Raw genomic sequence first — 15,817 nt, forward strand, 5'->3', positions numbered from 1 at the left:
TGACACCAGCCACTTCTATCCTCCTCTCTTTCTTCAGCTTTAGAACAAGGCTAATCACAGGGTCTGCCTACTATTCTGGGAAAATTTAGATAAGCTTTGCAATGTGCTCCATGCAGTTTCTGGTGCATAAACAGTAACTCTTATCACTAAGATTACGATTATTAAGTGGGTTCCAGAACTTGTTTGGAAGCTCTGATGATTCTCTGAAATGCACCACATACTCTGAGAGAAGCACATACAGGCTTTTTTCATCTCTGTGAAGGACATCATGGCCAGCTCCTATCAGCACAACCTTGTAGACTATGTGTTAACATACATGTATGAAATAAGCATGGAAAGATTTAAAATAGGCTGCTTAGCCTACAAGGAACATGAGTCTCAAAAGTATGGGGCCATCTTTCTCAAAGTCATATACCAGTGGATCTACTGGTATGTACATCAACTCAATCTCTGCACTGAGGGTAAGTAAATCAAATTTCATGAGTGAAAAGTCACATTGAATTGTGCACTCTTTATAGCTTACTTAATTTTATGTAAGTAAAATTTAGAAATAAATATTGAGTCAAAAGAGTTTTAAACATTTTGTAGAAATTTTTCTCATATTTACAAGCTTAGCATTCTTCCCATGGCTGTAACTATAAACTACCACATATATGACAGTCTATTATGCTAATTCTACAAAATAGAGGCACTTAGGGGAATATTTTGAATATTTTGCTATCACAATCAACTAAGGCTGCCATAGTAAAACATCACACACTGAATGGCTTAAGTAACAGAAATGTACGTCTGACTATTTTGGAGGCTGGAAGTCTGAAATTGGTGGCAGCACTGTTTGGTTCTGGTGTTGTCCTCACATGGTAGAGACGGAGCAAGCCCGGGCCCCTTCTTCTGCCAAGGACACTAATGCCATCACAGAGTTTGACCCCTAAACCTAATTTCCTCTCAAAGGCCACACCCCCAAACACCATTCCACTGAGGGGGTAGGGCTTCAACAAATAAATTTTGTAAAGACATAAACATTCTGTTCACAAACCTCACAAGTCTCTCCAGTTCCTAGACATGATCGCAGCTAAAGGAAAATCACGCATGATATGAAACTAAAATAATGCCCACAAATTATCTTTTCAAATCTCTATTGTACTTAAGATATCAGGGCCCTCAAGCAGTAAAATACAGCTCAGGAAGCTTTTAGATGAAAAGGGAAGTCTAAGCACCCATTATGACATCTCCTTTTCCAAGATCTAAAAAGTTTAGTTTTGCAGATAAAGTCTGTTTGGGGTATTTTTTTTCACTTATAGTCACCCTAAATTAACTGCAAATTATACATTCTACACTTTTCAGTTTTATGAGTGATGCCCTTCAAATCACATGATCCTTTTTCCCTCATCTGTAAAACTGAGAATTATATTCTTCCTTTAAGAATGGACGTGTGGGAGTGGGCATTTAGCCTAGCAATTAAGACCCACCTGTGTTAACATCAGAGTGCTTGGGCTTGATTCCCAGTTTCGCCTTCCTGACAATACAGTTTCTGGGACTAGTGATGATGACTCAAGAGGTTGGATTCCCACCACTCACATGGGAGGCCCGGACAGAGTTCCCCACTCCTAGCTTTGGCCTAACCCAGCCCTAGTTGTTGTGGGCATTTGGGAAATGAACCAGTGAAAGGGAGTGCTCTATCTGACTCTCTCACATATTTCTACCTCTCAAATAATCAAACAAATAATTTTAAAAGGAATATTGTGAGTATCACATGTGTTGCTATATGTGGCAGAAATACTTGGTATTCCACTTGGCACACAATAGGCACTTTGTGAAGTGTTTATATGTTCTGCCTCTTTGATAAGCTTTTCCTTTTAAAAACAAAATACCTTCAAGCCTACACCACATTTTTAAAACATTCTTATGAATGCCTCAATAATTGGCAAGTATAAGATTTTACCTTAAAAATAAAGGAATTAAGTTCTTTACATAAAGGAATTAAGTTCTTTACAAAACTTAACAATGAAATTAACAGCTCTCCTTCCAAAAATGGGTCAAGTGAGCCAATCGTACATTTTACATCCAATGCATACTTCCATGTCCTAGAGCTAATCATTAGGTTTTACAGCTATATGGGAGACCAGGAACTAAAGCAAAGCCAACTAATATTTTTAGGATAACACAAATGATTGACTTGGGCCTTTGTCACTTTGTCATCAAGACTACCTTGTGAGCCTAATCCATCTCTACTAAACTCCTAAGGTATTGATTTCCTTTTCTGCAGTTGTTCAACCAGGCCAGTGTCAATCAGGTCATTACAGCACAGAGCTACTGCAACTCTCTCATTATGGAGAAACCGCTGCCCCAAGGACAGGAAGCCTTCTCCTGCTCCTCAAATCACCCCACGCTATATCATATGACTAAGTCCTCTGTGCGTGCCCTTAAATGCTTTTTGTTAATTCTGGGACAGGGTAAGGATCAATACAGAATAGTGAATGTTGTGGACTAGGACTCAACATCCATTTGTCTCTTCTTGCAGTGAAGTGTTTGTTTCAAATTGTCAGTTGCCATCCATTAGTCACTCAAGAAATCAACTTAATGGGTCAAGGCCAGCATTTCTTAATGGAATAGCCTAGAGTAGCATGGCATCGCACAGTATAGACTAGAAACCAAAGGATACAGCATATGGTCTCCTGAATCTTTTTTTAAAGATTTATTTATTTATTTGAAAGGTAGATTTACAAAGAGAAAGAGAGAAACAAAGAGATCTTCCATCTAATGGTTCACTCTCCAGATGACTACAATGGCCAGGGCTGGAGCCAGAGCCTGGAAATCCATCTGGGTCTCCCATGTGGGTGGCAGGGGCCCAAGCACTTGGGCCATCCTCTGCTGCCTTCTCAGGCTCATTAGCTGGGAGCTAGATTGGACTCAGAGCAGCCAGGACTTGAATTGGAGCCCAAGTAGGATGCCAGCATCACAGGCTGCAGCTTAACACACTGCACCACAGCACCAGTCCTCTGGATCTTTTATTTTAGGTATATATGTGTATGACTGTGTATATGTGGAGTAAGATTGATTGTGCAGTAGAGTAGGTTTTGAAAGCTGTAAAAACTCTTCCAGTATACCTTTCTGTTTCCTGAAATCCCAAAAACTTCCAGACTTCCAGATGTCATTTGGGTTTGGCCAGCCAGATACTCAAATGTGAGATCTGAAAGACGGCATCAGTCACACCTCTACTGCCAGTTATTTTTCCGGGCAGGCATGTGGCAGACACTGGGGTCTTCTTTGGCACCCCTAGCAGGGATCCATGAGTTCTAAGAGGCAGGGTACAAAGCCTACATTTCCTGGTCCAACTAGCATTAGCAGGAGTTGGGGGGAAGGCACCCTGAAAGCAAGGATTTCAGATCAAGGTAGTATCAATGGTATCCTGGATTCAGTGGTGTTCTGATTGTGACAGAGCAGGGGCTCTCCTGCCATGGAAAGCTTAACATCAAGTCGGTTTCTTGAGCCCTCACATGTCCTTAAGTCACCTAGCCCTATAATAAATACCTTCTTGCCTAAGCTACTAGGAGTAGCATCCATTCTGTACTATACTCATTGCAATTAACAGGAAGGGGAAAATGAGCAAAATATTTTTCTGGTTTTCAACATTATATGGAAACCAGTTATAAATTTCCCTGAAGAATTCTGAAAAGCAGCAGCAAAAAAAGTGGTTTGTCAGAGTTTTGGTTTGTTTTGTTGCTTTTGGCTTTTGTGGAGGTTATAGCACCAAGTGATGAATAAATGCTTATTGACAGACTGATAAAATTACCTCATGGAAGATATCAAATTGGCTTAATATCTTCATAGCTAGTTGTAGGGGAAAATGAATGAACCTGTTTTCAGTTGGGAGAATGAATGAATCTATCTTTGGTCAGGTTTCTTGCCTGTTGATTGCCCTCTTGGACATCTTACAAAATGACACTTCAGAGATGTCCTGCACCGAAGGAAGAGGCCCAGGGCTGTGTGCTCCTACATTGAGCAGTCAGTGGATGACAGCCACCCTTGGAAAGGCTCTGTGACCTATGATGAGGTAGCATCCTTCATCTAAGGGCAAAGTCTTGGGAGGGACTCAGCCATGGATTGTCTCCACTGGAAAATGAGTACTTTAATCCTGGAGGGGAGGCCTGAGATGCATATAGCATTGGCTGTGTAGCTCAAAGAAGCATTTGTCTTTATCATGTTGGTAGAGTGTCCTAAGTGCCCTGTGAGGACATTCATTCCAGCCCTATAAGGAGACAATGTTCTGGGTAAATAAATTAGTCTCAGCATGATAACAACACAATCCATTTTCCAGTTAACGATACTCTAAAGCTAAATCTGTTTTTCAAATAGAACTCTGTGTCTATAGAGCCGGAGACCATGAGGCTAAGTTTTCATAGTCGATTTTCTACTTCCAGATGAAATAGCAGTTCAATCTCTAGGCTTTTACTTACCATCGTTTGAGTGGTAGCTTTCTCTATGCTACCTTCTTCCTTACTTTTTGCTAGATCAGAAATTAACCACAAGGTTACCCAAAGGATTTAAGGGTAAGTAGCTTTGTGAAGTTGAAAATTCAGGGGATCAGGAGTCAGTAAATCTGAGATCTATTCATAATTCTGTTAAATCTTTTTCTTTTCCTTTATTTTTCTTGTTCTCTCTCTCTCTCTCTCTCTCTCTCTCTCCCTCTTGTGTGTTTGTGTAGTGTGTGTGTGTGTGTGTGTGTCCTTCCCCTCTCCATTCCCTAAGATTGACCATGTATGGTATATTAAAATTATTGTATGGAGCAAAAATAGTAATATCCATACATGGAGACACTGTGGTAAATAAGAATTCTAATTCCTCTGCAAGCTATTATTATTAATCATCTACCTATTTTGCGATTGCTCACACAAATCATTGTCCATTGATAACTCATCCAAATCTGTATACAGTTAACAGTACTGATACAGAGAGAAAGATCCAACCCTTCTGAATATTCAAATTCCAGCCCTCCAGCTCCATCACAAATTCAACAAATGCTCATTGAGCATCAACCATGGGCCAGACATTTGACATGTAATGAAGAAATGTGCAGGAGGCAGCATGACTGAACGTGAATAATATGGACTTTGAAGTAAGAGTAGCCTCATTGTTGATTCCATGTAGTTGGCTATAACCTTCACTTGCCTGAATCTCAGTGTTTCCGTGTTCACAAAAGGAGGTATTACCATAAGGGGATGCTGTAAATAAGTGCCGCTCAAGTTGTGCAGAAGATGCAATGAAAATCCACAGATATGTTGCCTAACCTAATCTTAGGATACCAAAGAAAACTCTGGAGGGACGACATCCAAACTGAGTCCCTAAGAATAAGCAGGAATGAGTCCACTGAGGACAGGAAGTATAGTCCAAGAAGTCCAAGAAGCCAGTTGCAAAGCTCAGGAGGTGAGCAAGCACTTGGAAATTTAGAAAACTTGGCATTCTCAGAGAATACAGAGGGTAGAGAATGCGTGCCTCAATAGCAGGAATGGTTGAAGCACACAGGGAGTCACAGGATCACTTCTGAATTTTTTTGAATAGTCAGCCTGCCTAATCTGCCTACAAAGGAGGAGGGGCAGTCCCTAGTTCCAGGAACATCAAATTGGAGTCTGAGCGAATGGGTATGTAGCCTACCCATTAAGAAGCCCATGCTCCACACGGGAGCACCTGGGGTCAATTCTTGGCTCCAGAGGCTCCTCACTCCAATTTCCTGCTAAGGCAGATTCTGGAAGGGAATAGTGATGGCTCAAGTAGCTGGGCTCCTGCTACCCACATGGGAGGCCTGTAATGCCCTCTGCCTCCTTACTTTGGCCCAGCATATCCCCAGTCACTGAGGGCATTTGGGAAGTTAACTTATGGATGGGAGTGCTATCTATCATCCATCCATCAATCTATCTATCTACCTACCTACCTACATATATATCTTCTATCTTCCTCTGCGTCTCAATATAAACAGTTTTTAAATTGAGGTCAAGTGAGGAAAAGATAATGGAGTACAAAAGTGTTTATGTAGAAGGAGAAACTTAAGAAAGCAGCAGGTGGAAGAGACAGGGCTTTGTGATTTACCAGATGTGGAAGTGAGAAAGGAGACATCACAGTTCCCTCTCAACATTGTTACTGGGTAACCTGTGCAGATGCCAGGTCATTCCCTGAGGCAGGGAGACCAGGGGAGATGTATGTCATGGGAAGCAGGCAGAGAGATAGGAGAAGATGGAGGAAGTTTAAGGTATAAAGAGTTGCATATCCTGGGCTTGAGAAGCCTGAAGGACAGAACAGCATTCACTGAGCATTTGTGCCATACAGGTTCTCAGTGATGCACCTTACACCAGTGTACCTCAAAAAGTTTACATAAGATGAAACTAAAAGTATGAGCTCATTTTGGTGCAAAGACATGTTTGGGTGCAAAAAAAAAATTTTACCAGGACATATGAATATGCTAATTATTAAAGTTATACATAGATTTCAAAATTATTTTTGCCCCCAAATAAATTCATATTCTTAATTGCTTCAACTCATTGAACCCCTACAAGGACCTTATGAAGAAAGTACTCTTGTTATTCCTGCATAGTCCTGAGGTCTAGAGCCTGTCTTCGAATCCAAGTCTGTTGTGCTTATTCCGCCTAGCATTTCCTCCACACCAACCTACTCTACATATGGATGAGAAGATCATGGCAGAGATGTGATCACAGAAATAAAGTTTGGCTTCATGATCACATAGATGGTCATTAAAGCCACCAGATTCTGTGGAACTGGTTAATAATGTTGACAACAGTTTACTTGATGTGCACTAAGTACCCCCTACATGCCAGGACATATTCTGTTTTACATTATTTAATTCTTAAAAGTTTACAAGGTGTGGCCAGGGAAGTGCGTTGGAGGATGGCCCAAGTACTTGGGCCCTGCACCCCATGGGAGACCAGGATAAGTACCTGGCTTCTGCCATCGGATCAGCGCGGTGCGCCAGCCACAGCATGCCGGCCGCAGCGGCCATTGGGGGGTGAACCAACAGCAAAGGAAAACCTTTCTCTCTGTTTTGCTCTCTCACTGTCCACTCCGCCTGTCAAAAAAAATAAAAAATAAAGTTTACAAGGCAGTGTATTGGCTCTCTAGGCCTTCTATTACTGAACAATAGAAATGCATTGTCTCAGTTGTGAAGATAATAACTCAAGACGTCAAGGTGTCTGCAGGGTTGGTTCCTTCTGAGGACTGTGCAGATGGTTCTTTCCTGGCTTCTAGCATTTTACTGGTAATCTCTGGCATTTCTTCATTTTGTAGATTCATCCCCATTATTTCTTTTATTGTTGCATGACATTTTCCCTGCACCTGTGTCTCTCTACCTAAATTTCCCTCTTTTATAAAAACACCAGTTACATTGGCTTAGGGCTAATCCTATTGAATTCCTCCTCACTTGATCATCTGTCAAGATCTTATTTCCAAATAAGCTTATATTCAAAGGTACATAGCATTAAGACCTCAACATCTTTATATTGGGAGGGGGATATAATCCAAAGCCTAACAAGGTACATATTATCTCTATCTTACAGATGAGGGAACTGAGGCATCAGACAATTAACTTGCCTGATATCCCAAGGCTAATGCACTCAACAATATTACATAAAGTGTAGGAAAAGAGGACCAGGACACATGCCCAGGAAATGTTCACATTCAAGACACAGGCACATGACCCCAGTGTGAGACCATGATGAACTGGACCAGAAATACCATCACTGCCTTCTAGTTCCTGGAATGTGTGATTGTTCTCCACTGAGTCCTGACCATAAGGTCAAGATCCCCATCCTGAGGGAGCGCATCTGGCCTAGTGATTAAGACACTCAGATCCCATATCATAGTGTCTGGGTTTGATCACAGCTCTAGTTCCCAATTCCAGCTTCCTGCCAATGCAGATCCTGAGAAACAGCGGACAGTGCCTGAAGTAGTTGGATCTCTGCTGTCCACGTGTGAGGAACAATGCAATGAGTTCCCACCTCACTGTTTTGGCCCTGCCTGGCCCCAGCCATTGTGCACATTTGGGGAGTGAACGAACAGATGGGAGTTCTGTCTGTCCTTCTCTCTTTCTCCTCTAATAATTTTTTTAAAAAAGATTCCTACCCACACTCTTGTCCTTAACATAAACCCATTGTTCATTCGTTTTTGTTTCCTATAATCTTTAAATTACTTAAATCAAACTCCCAGAGAGGAGAAAAACAAGTGGAATGTCACACCATAGTAGCTATTGAAAGAGAATATTTCAAGAAGGAAATGCTTGCCTGTATCATTGTTACAGAAAGATTAAGTAAAATAAGTACTTTAATGGTAACCGCAATTTGCTGACGAAAATGTGAGTTAGAAGAATGAGAGAGACCTGGGTTGCCAAAGCATAAATGGGAAGTGAGACCAGAAAGATAGCAATATAAATGCCACTGTCAAAGGCCCAGCTGTAAAGTAAAGTAGGGAGATAAAGCTCTATGGAGAAGTTGCTGTGGAATGGAGGGAATGAATTTTTTTAAACAGGAGAGAGACTTTAACACATTTAAATACTGACAGAAATAAGCCACTAATGCAGGAGAAGTTGAAGACATTTGAGAGGGTAGAATAAAACAATGGATGGGACCAAGTTGCTAAGGATGCAAGTGCCCACATAATGGAAATAACCTGAGACAAGAAGACAAAAAGAGGTAAGGATGGGAGTGGACCAATATAAGGCTAAATTAGGATGTGGTATTGGAGGTGTTTCCTGTAATGGCTTCTATTTGCTGAGTGAAATCAGAGACAAGATTACCTGCTGAGAGTAAAGAGGAAGAGACAGGAGAAAAGCCTTGAGAGAGAGAAGAATATTTACAATAGTCATTTTGAAAAATAGCAGTGAGGTCTAACTGGGAAAACAGTGCAGGATTACCAGTTAGTGCAGAGGACTCTACTGAGATCAAAGGTCATGAATTCGGGATGCCACTTAGCTCTGATTTTATGTGATTTTCTCCGGCCCCTTTCGGTGAGGCAGAAAAGCAGCAGAAACATTGGTAGTTGGGATTAATTCAAAGTTGAAGATAGAAGATAAAGGGAACAAGAAGTTTAGGGTGTTCAGAAGAGAATGATTGAAGAAATAAACCATAATATCTAGGCTGCTTGCAGGAGTGAAGATTGGCAAGGCTAGGAGAGAGAAAATGGGAGGATCAAGGAAAACTCAAGGGCTCAAAGAACAGCTATTTAGGACTAAAAGGTAAAAGTCTGGGATGCTAAGAGACTGCAACAATTTCCATTGGAGACTTCAGACCTGGAGGAGTCCCAGATGATCAGAAGGTCGGAGTTTGGCCGTGTGTGTGTGTATGTGTGTGTGTGCATGTGCGTGTGTGTGTGTGTGTGTGTCTTTGGAGATCTTCCCTCCATCATTATATATGGTCCTGAGTCTCACTCTTCCCAACCTCTCTGCAGGTGTTGGCAGGAGATGCTGGCTGATAAATTCATCCCCTGGTTACAGTGTTGTGTTCAAGGATGAGCACATGGCACATGAACAAAAACTCATCGGGCTCTTCTCTGAGGTTTTGTGCATAGATGCTTGGGGACAGAGAGATTTTCTGCTTATGAGTTACAAAGACTGTATAGCTGCTTCTACCTCTCTTACCTGGTAACAGGGAGGAATCCACCTGCAGAAGCAAAAGGTAACGCCAACAAGCAAAGACAAGCAAAACTGAATAGAGATGGGACACAGATGGGAGGAAAAAATAATCCAGACAACAATTTTGAATCCATGGGATGGATCTAGCCCAGTAGAAGCTAGTCTGTCTCTGAATCTTTCAAATGAGCTCCCAAATTCTTCTTTTGGCTCACAGGAATCTAAACTGGATTTCTACACAGAACTTCAATCTAGGGTATGAATGGCTGAACCAAAAGCAGGTAAATGTATGAGAGCTTTGAAGACCCAGGACCTAAGGATGAGATGCTGCCTGGATTGCCTTACAGGCACTAAAGCCGTCTAGGATGAAGGCAGGATCCAATAGGGGCGGAGAGGACACCAGGGAACTATTCACAGAAGTTCAAGTAAGAATAGACAGGATGTTAGTGGGTAACTGCAATGTTATTTGACATTTGCCAGGATCCTCAAAAGACCAAGGAGTGTGTGCCATAGTGTTGGTGAGAGCAGTCATATGACCTGGGAGGGGCCTCCAACTCCAAGGTTAGATGAGCATGATCACTCCCCTAGTGAAAATGGACTCTACCTGCAGGTCCTTAGAATGATGACAGTATCAGTTATACAGACTTCCTTAACGGTCATCAGCCTACCACCCAGTGATCTTAAATCACTTGCTCTTCATGTGTAAAATAGACAATCAGATCAGGTTAAAAACTTCTCCTAATTGAGATGTCTTAAGCATCTGACAGCTCAGACAGTGTCCGGAATAACCACCTGAATAGCCGTTATCGCCCAAGTGTATTTGGTAGAAGAGTATTAAATACTTTAAATCTTATCTAACCTCTTGCCCTTATATAAAGCACATTATATTTTATTAGACAATATAAATTATACATGAAAATTGCTGGAGGATAAAATCTGACATAAAAATCAGAGACTGGCCAGCCAACTTCAGAATAAGTGCTATGAGGGGAAGCTGACAACCCACTGGCATTTTAACAAGGAAGGAAATGACTTTATTAGAGGACACTCAATTTATCCAAACGACAAGAAGTTGATGTGTATATGGACTAATACATGCACAGAATTTGTCTTATCCCACGTGCCCTTTCTACTAGAAGTCCCCAAGGATTATACTCGAGCATTTTACCACCTCCATATGTATGAAAGATGATTGTGTGTACACTTGAGTCACACAGTAGAAATAGTATATATAAATGTGGACAAACAATGAAACTTCATGCAGTGGAGAAGACATGGTACTAACCACTGGGTACTATTTTTATTTTGCTATATGAATCCTGATGCAGAATTAAAGTCAAAATTAGAAAAGTAATATAACTCATTTCTGTTTTTTAAATCTTATCTTTGGCCAGTGTATAAAATAAATTTAGGGCCGGCGCCGTGGCTTACTTGGTTAATCCTCCGCCTGAGGCACTGGAGTCCTATATGGGCGCTGGGTTCTAGTCCCGGTTGCTCCTCTTCCAGTCCAGCTCTCTGCTGTGGACCGGGAAGGCAGTGGAGGATGGCCCAAGTGATTGGGCGCCTGCCCCCGTGTGGGAGACCAGGAGGAAGCACTTGGCTCCTGGCTTTAGATCGGCGCAGCGCCTGCTGTGGCAGCCATTTGGGGGTGAACCAACAGAAGGAAGACCTTTCTCTCTGTCTCTCTCTCTCACTGTCTAACTCTGCCTGTCAAATAAGTAAAATAAATAAATAAATAAATAGAAAATAAAGTTACACAGAAAGTACACCAAATTCATTAAAGATTGTATTTGAAAAATCCAAACAGAATTACAAAAACAATCCCCTCTCCCCCCCCACACACACACACAGACCCACAGCTGCACCAACGGGTATACACTAGAGAGCCAGCGATGTCACTTCCTCCACTCGAGTGGGGGTGGGCGTACAGCAGTAGCCACCAATAGTTGGAGAATGGGAGGGGCCCTCCAGAGACTGCAGGCCCCCCTCTGAGAAAACTCGATGCTGCCTCTCTGGCCTCCGTCTGCTCTGGGTGCTGTCCTCAGTTGGGCTGCACAGGTGTATTTATGCCCTTGCAAACACTACTTATCCTGTCATTGCACATGAAGGAGAACACTGGGCAGAGCACAGCCACACCCTCTGTGGGGTCTGCTGCATCCACCCTACACATGCTGAGCTCCTTAGTTTTCTTCTGCATTTGTCATTTTCTCCGTTTTTCACCATCCATTCTGCATTCATTAGAGAGTAATTTTTTTAACTTTTATTTAATAAATATAAATTTCCAAAGTACAATTTTGAATTATAGGGGCTTTTTCCCCCATAACCTCCCTCCCACCTGCAACCATCCCATCTCCCACTCCCTCTCCCATCCCATTCACATCAAGATTCATTTTCAATTATCTTTATATACAGAAGATCAACATAGTATATACTAAGTAAAGATTTCAACAGTTCACACCCACACAGAAACACAAAGTGTTAAGTACTATTTGAGTACTAGTTATACCGTTAATTCGCATAGTACAACACATTAAGGACAGAGATCCTCCATGGGGAGTAAGTGCACAGTGACTCCTATTGTTGATTTTACAATTTACACTCTCATTTATGACGTCAGTAATCACCCAAGGCTCTTATCATGAGCTGCCATGGCTATGGAAGCCTCTTGAGTTCATGGAGAGTAATTTTCTTAAAAGAAGATCTTCATTCCCCACCATCTCACTTATTTTGTGTAGTACTATGAATTCTTCGATTTTTGTTTATTATTATTTTTGATTATTGATTATTTTGATTATTTTTGATTAAGACAAACAACAGTAGTGCATTTATTAAGCTTACAAAATTAAAATATAAAAATGTCATCTAGTATCAAGTCTATATTCAAGTTTACCAAATTGTTGAAAGAATATTTTAATGTTTTTTAAGCACAACAGGATCCAATCAAGTTTTAGCCCTTGCAATTGATCATAATGTTTTGTTTTTTTAAGATTTGTTTATTTTGAAAGTCAGAGTTACACAGAGAGAGAAGGAGACACAGAGAGAGAGGGAGAGAGGCCTTCAATCTACTGGTTCACTCCCCAATTGTCTGCAATGGCCAGAGCTGCACAGATCCAAAGCCAGGAGCCAGGAGGTTCTTTCAGGTCACCCACATGGGTGCAAGGGCCCAAGGACTTGGGCCATATTCCACAGCTTTCCCAGGCCACAGCAGAGAGCTGGATCAGAAGTGGAGCAGCCGAGACTCGAACTGGCACCCATGTGGGTTGCCGGCACTGCAGGCGGCAGCTTCACCCACTACGCCACAGCTCCAGCATTATATCTTCTTCATCTCCTTGGTTTAGAAGTCCGTGCTTTATACATGACATCAACTTTGGAAACTCATGAACTACTTGTATAGTTTTCATTTTCTCTTAATGTTTGAGTGCACTGAACCTATTTTTTTTTTCTGTTTCCTTTAATTAGACACTAGTGTTTTTCCAATGATGATTTAAAAAATACATTTCAGGCCAGCGCCGCGGCTCAATAGGCTAATCCTCCACCTAGCGGCGCCGGCACACCGGGTTCTAGTCCCTGTCGGGGCGCCGGATTCTGTCCCGGTTGCCCCTCTTCCAGGCCAGCTCTCTGCTGTGGCCCAGGAAGGCAGTGGAGGATGGCCCAAGTGCTTGGGCCCTGCACCCCATGGGAGACCAGGAGAAGCACCTGGCTCCTGTCTTCGGATCAGCACAGTGCGCTGGCCACAGCGTGCTGGCCGCGGCGGCCATTGGAGGGTGAACCAACGGAGGGAAGACCTTTCTCTCTGTCTCTCTCTCACTATCCACTCTGCCTGTCAAAAAAAAATGCATTTCATATGGTAGAAATAAGATAAATTGTCCAAAAGAGTAACATGTGTTTCTCGGTCAAGTTAAAAATATGTCTTCCTGGACATTCATAGAAACAGAAATTTTAAAAGAAGGCAGAGTGAACAAAATTAATAATAAAGCCCTTAGCCTGAAGAAGAACTTTTGCTGTGGATGCACTTGATATATTAGTAAATAAACCAACTAGGTGTATTACCTTTTAAAGAAATTCTATAGGTTACACTCCTAAATCTATAACTACATCATATAATTCACAATTATATGGATATTTTCCTTCTTTAATGTTGGATTCACATTAAAAACTTCATGATCAAAGTACTGGGATCAGCCCTGCTTAAACACTAAGAATTACCAGCCTGGAGGAGGGGTTAGGCTTAGCATTTAAGACACAGGTTAGGATGCTTACATCCCATACAGGAGAACCTGGGCTCAATCCCTGGCTCCACTACTGACTTCAGCTACCTACTAATGCAGATCATGGAAGGCAGCAATGATGGCCTAAGTAGTCACTCCTGCCACCTACCAGCTCTAAGCTTTAGTCTGAACCAGCCCCAGCCACTGCAGGCATTTAGGAAGGGAACGCTGTCTGTCTCTCTCTGTCTCTCCCTCTCAGTCTCTCTGCCTCTCAAGCAAACAAACAGGAAATTACCACCAGGTGTCATCTGGTAGCAACACTTAAAACAGGTTAGCTTTCTTCCTTGACTTCATACCTATCTAAGTTTTATCCAGGTAAATTAGGTGTATTGCCTTTTAGAAAGGCTGAGTAGGTTACACTCAAAGATCTGTCACTTGGGACTTAAGTTCATGACCACAGGGATGGTTTCTTCCTTATGCAGGAGAAGCTGAGGCTGTGGAGTAGCAGGAGAAGCAGGGCCTTTGATGCAGAGCCAACTGAACTCAACATCGTCTTTGAGGCCCAGAGAGGTTGCAAAATAAAACCATTAAAGCTTTTCCACATAGTCATTGTGAGCATTAAATTAGCTGGTAAAGAGCCTGACTCATAAGCAAACACCCTGGACATGTTAATCCCCTACTCCCATTTCCAAGTCTAGATGTGCAACCTGGTGGAATTCTTCTCAGTCCCAAAGTGCTAGCAAATAAAATAATAGGTGGTTTTAGTGCTACACAATTATCTAAGGCTGGCACGTTTGAGATGCTTTGGTCAATGATGCATTCTTACCATATGAATAAAGTAGACAAGATTCATATACAGATTACATTTAAAAGAGATGGGGAATTGTGTCCCATCGCTTAGCCCCACCTCACTTGAGAGATCCAATGTCAATGTTCAATGAGGAAATTTTAGGTGGCTTTGCAGGTGTCTATCTTGCCCAGTAGTCACATCTTTGATGCAGGCACAGGTGACAAAATGATGCTGATGTGAATGGATCAGTCTTTCAAGACATTTGATGATTTCATAGTCAGGAAGAGCGAGATTGGTCACATTCAAGCCCAACATCTTGGACACAACTGCCCTGAAATCCACCAGCTACAAAATCAAACAGAAACACATTAACTGGGAGCTCAAGATGTATCAGCTACTGCTGGGCCAGATGCAACAACAAAACAAAACAAACTGGAAAACCTAGGTTTGCATGATGTAAGCAAATTCCCTAATCATTTTAGCCTTAATTATTTCACTCACTAAATAAGTCAACTTGCCTAAGAAACACTTCTAGATTCCCTTAAGGTGATGACCCAATTGATATTGTATTGGCTACCAAGTCAAGAATCCCAGTTAATGATGGAGTTTGTGGACTCAAAAGGCTTCCATAGCCTAGCCAGCTTATGTCAAGAGCCTCGGGTGGTCACTGACATCATACATAAGAGTGTTAGTTGTTAAATGAACAACAGGACTCATTGTGCATTAACTCCCCATGCAGGACCTCTGTCCACATTGAGTTGTATTGAGAGTTAACTGTAAAACTAGTTTTCAGTGTGTGTGTGTGTGTGTGTGTGTGTGTGCAAATTGTTGAAATCTTTACATGATATAGGATTGGTCTTCTGTGTACAAAGTTAATTGAATCTTAATGTAAAATGGGACTGGGAAGGGAAGACGGAGGAGGAGGAGGTGTGGGAGGGTGGGTATGGTGAGAAGAATAACTATATTCCTAAAGTTGTACTTATGAAATTTGTATTCCTTAAAAAATAAATTTTAAAAAATAATAAAAAATGAATCCCAGTTAAGGAACCATGAATGAGACTCTGACCTCATTAAAACTATTTTCTCAAGTCTAGGATGGGACTAACCATCTAATGATTTCAAAGGCTGTTCTGCGATCCATCATGGGAAGCAGGATACACAGCAGACTCATAGAATGGCAGATGTCCCAAA

General features: G+C 41.7%; 1 protein-coding gene across 5 annotated transcripts in view; it reads right to left on the reverse strand.

The window, feature by feature from the left end:
• Window positions 1-11,401: 11,401 nt before the first annotated feature.
• The window catches only part of CCDC170 (coiled-coil domain containing 170), a 161,864-nt gene continuing 157,448 nt past the window's right edge, over window positions 11,402-15,817 (reverse strand). For all 5 annotated transcript variants that reach the window (XM_070073404.1, XM_070073407.1, XM_070073406.1 and 2 more), the window contains one exon: window positions 11,402-14,971. In XM_070073404.1, the coding sequence (XP_069929505.1) occupies window positions 14,771-14,971 (201 nt within the window). In that variant the 3' untranslated portion in view covers window positions 11,402-14,770. The remainder of the gene's footprint in view (window positions 14,972-15,817) is intronic.

Source organism: Oryctolagus cuniculus, chromosome 5 (genome assembly GCF_964237555.1).
Source record: "Oryctolagus cuniculus chromosome 5, mOryCun1.1, whole genome shotgun sequence".
NCBI lineage: Eukaryota > Metazoa > Chordata > Mammalia > Lagomorpha > Leporidae > Oryctolagus > Oryctolagus cuniculus.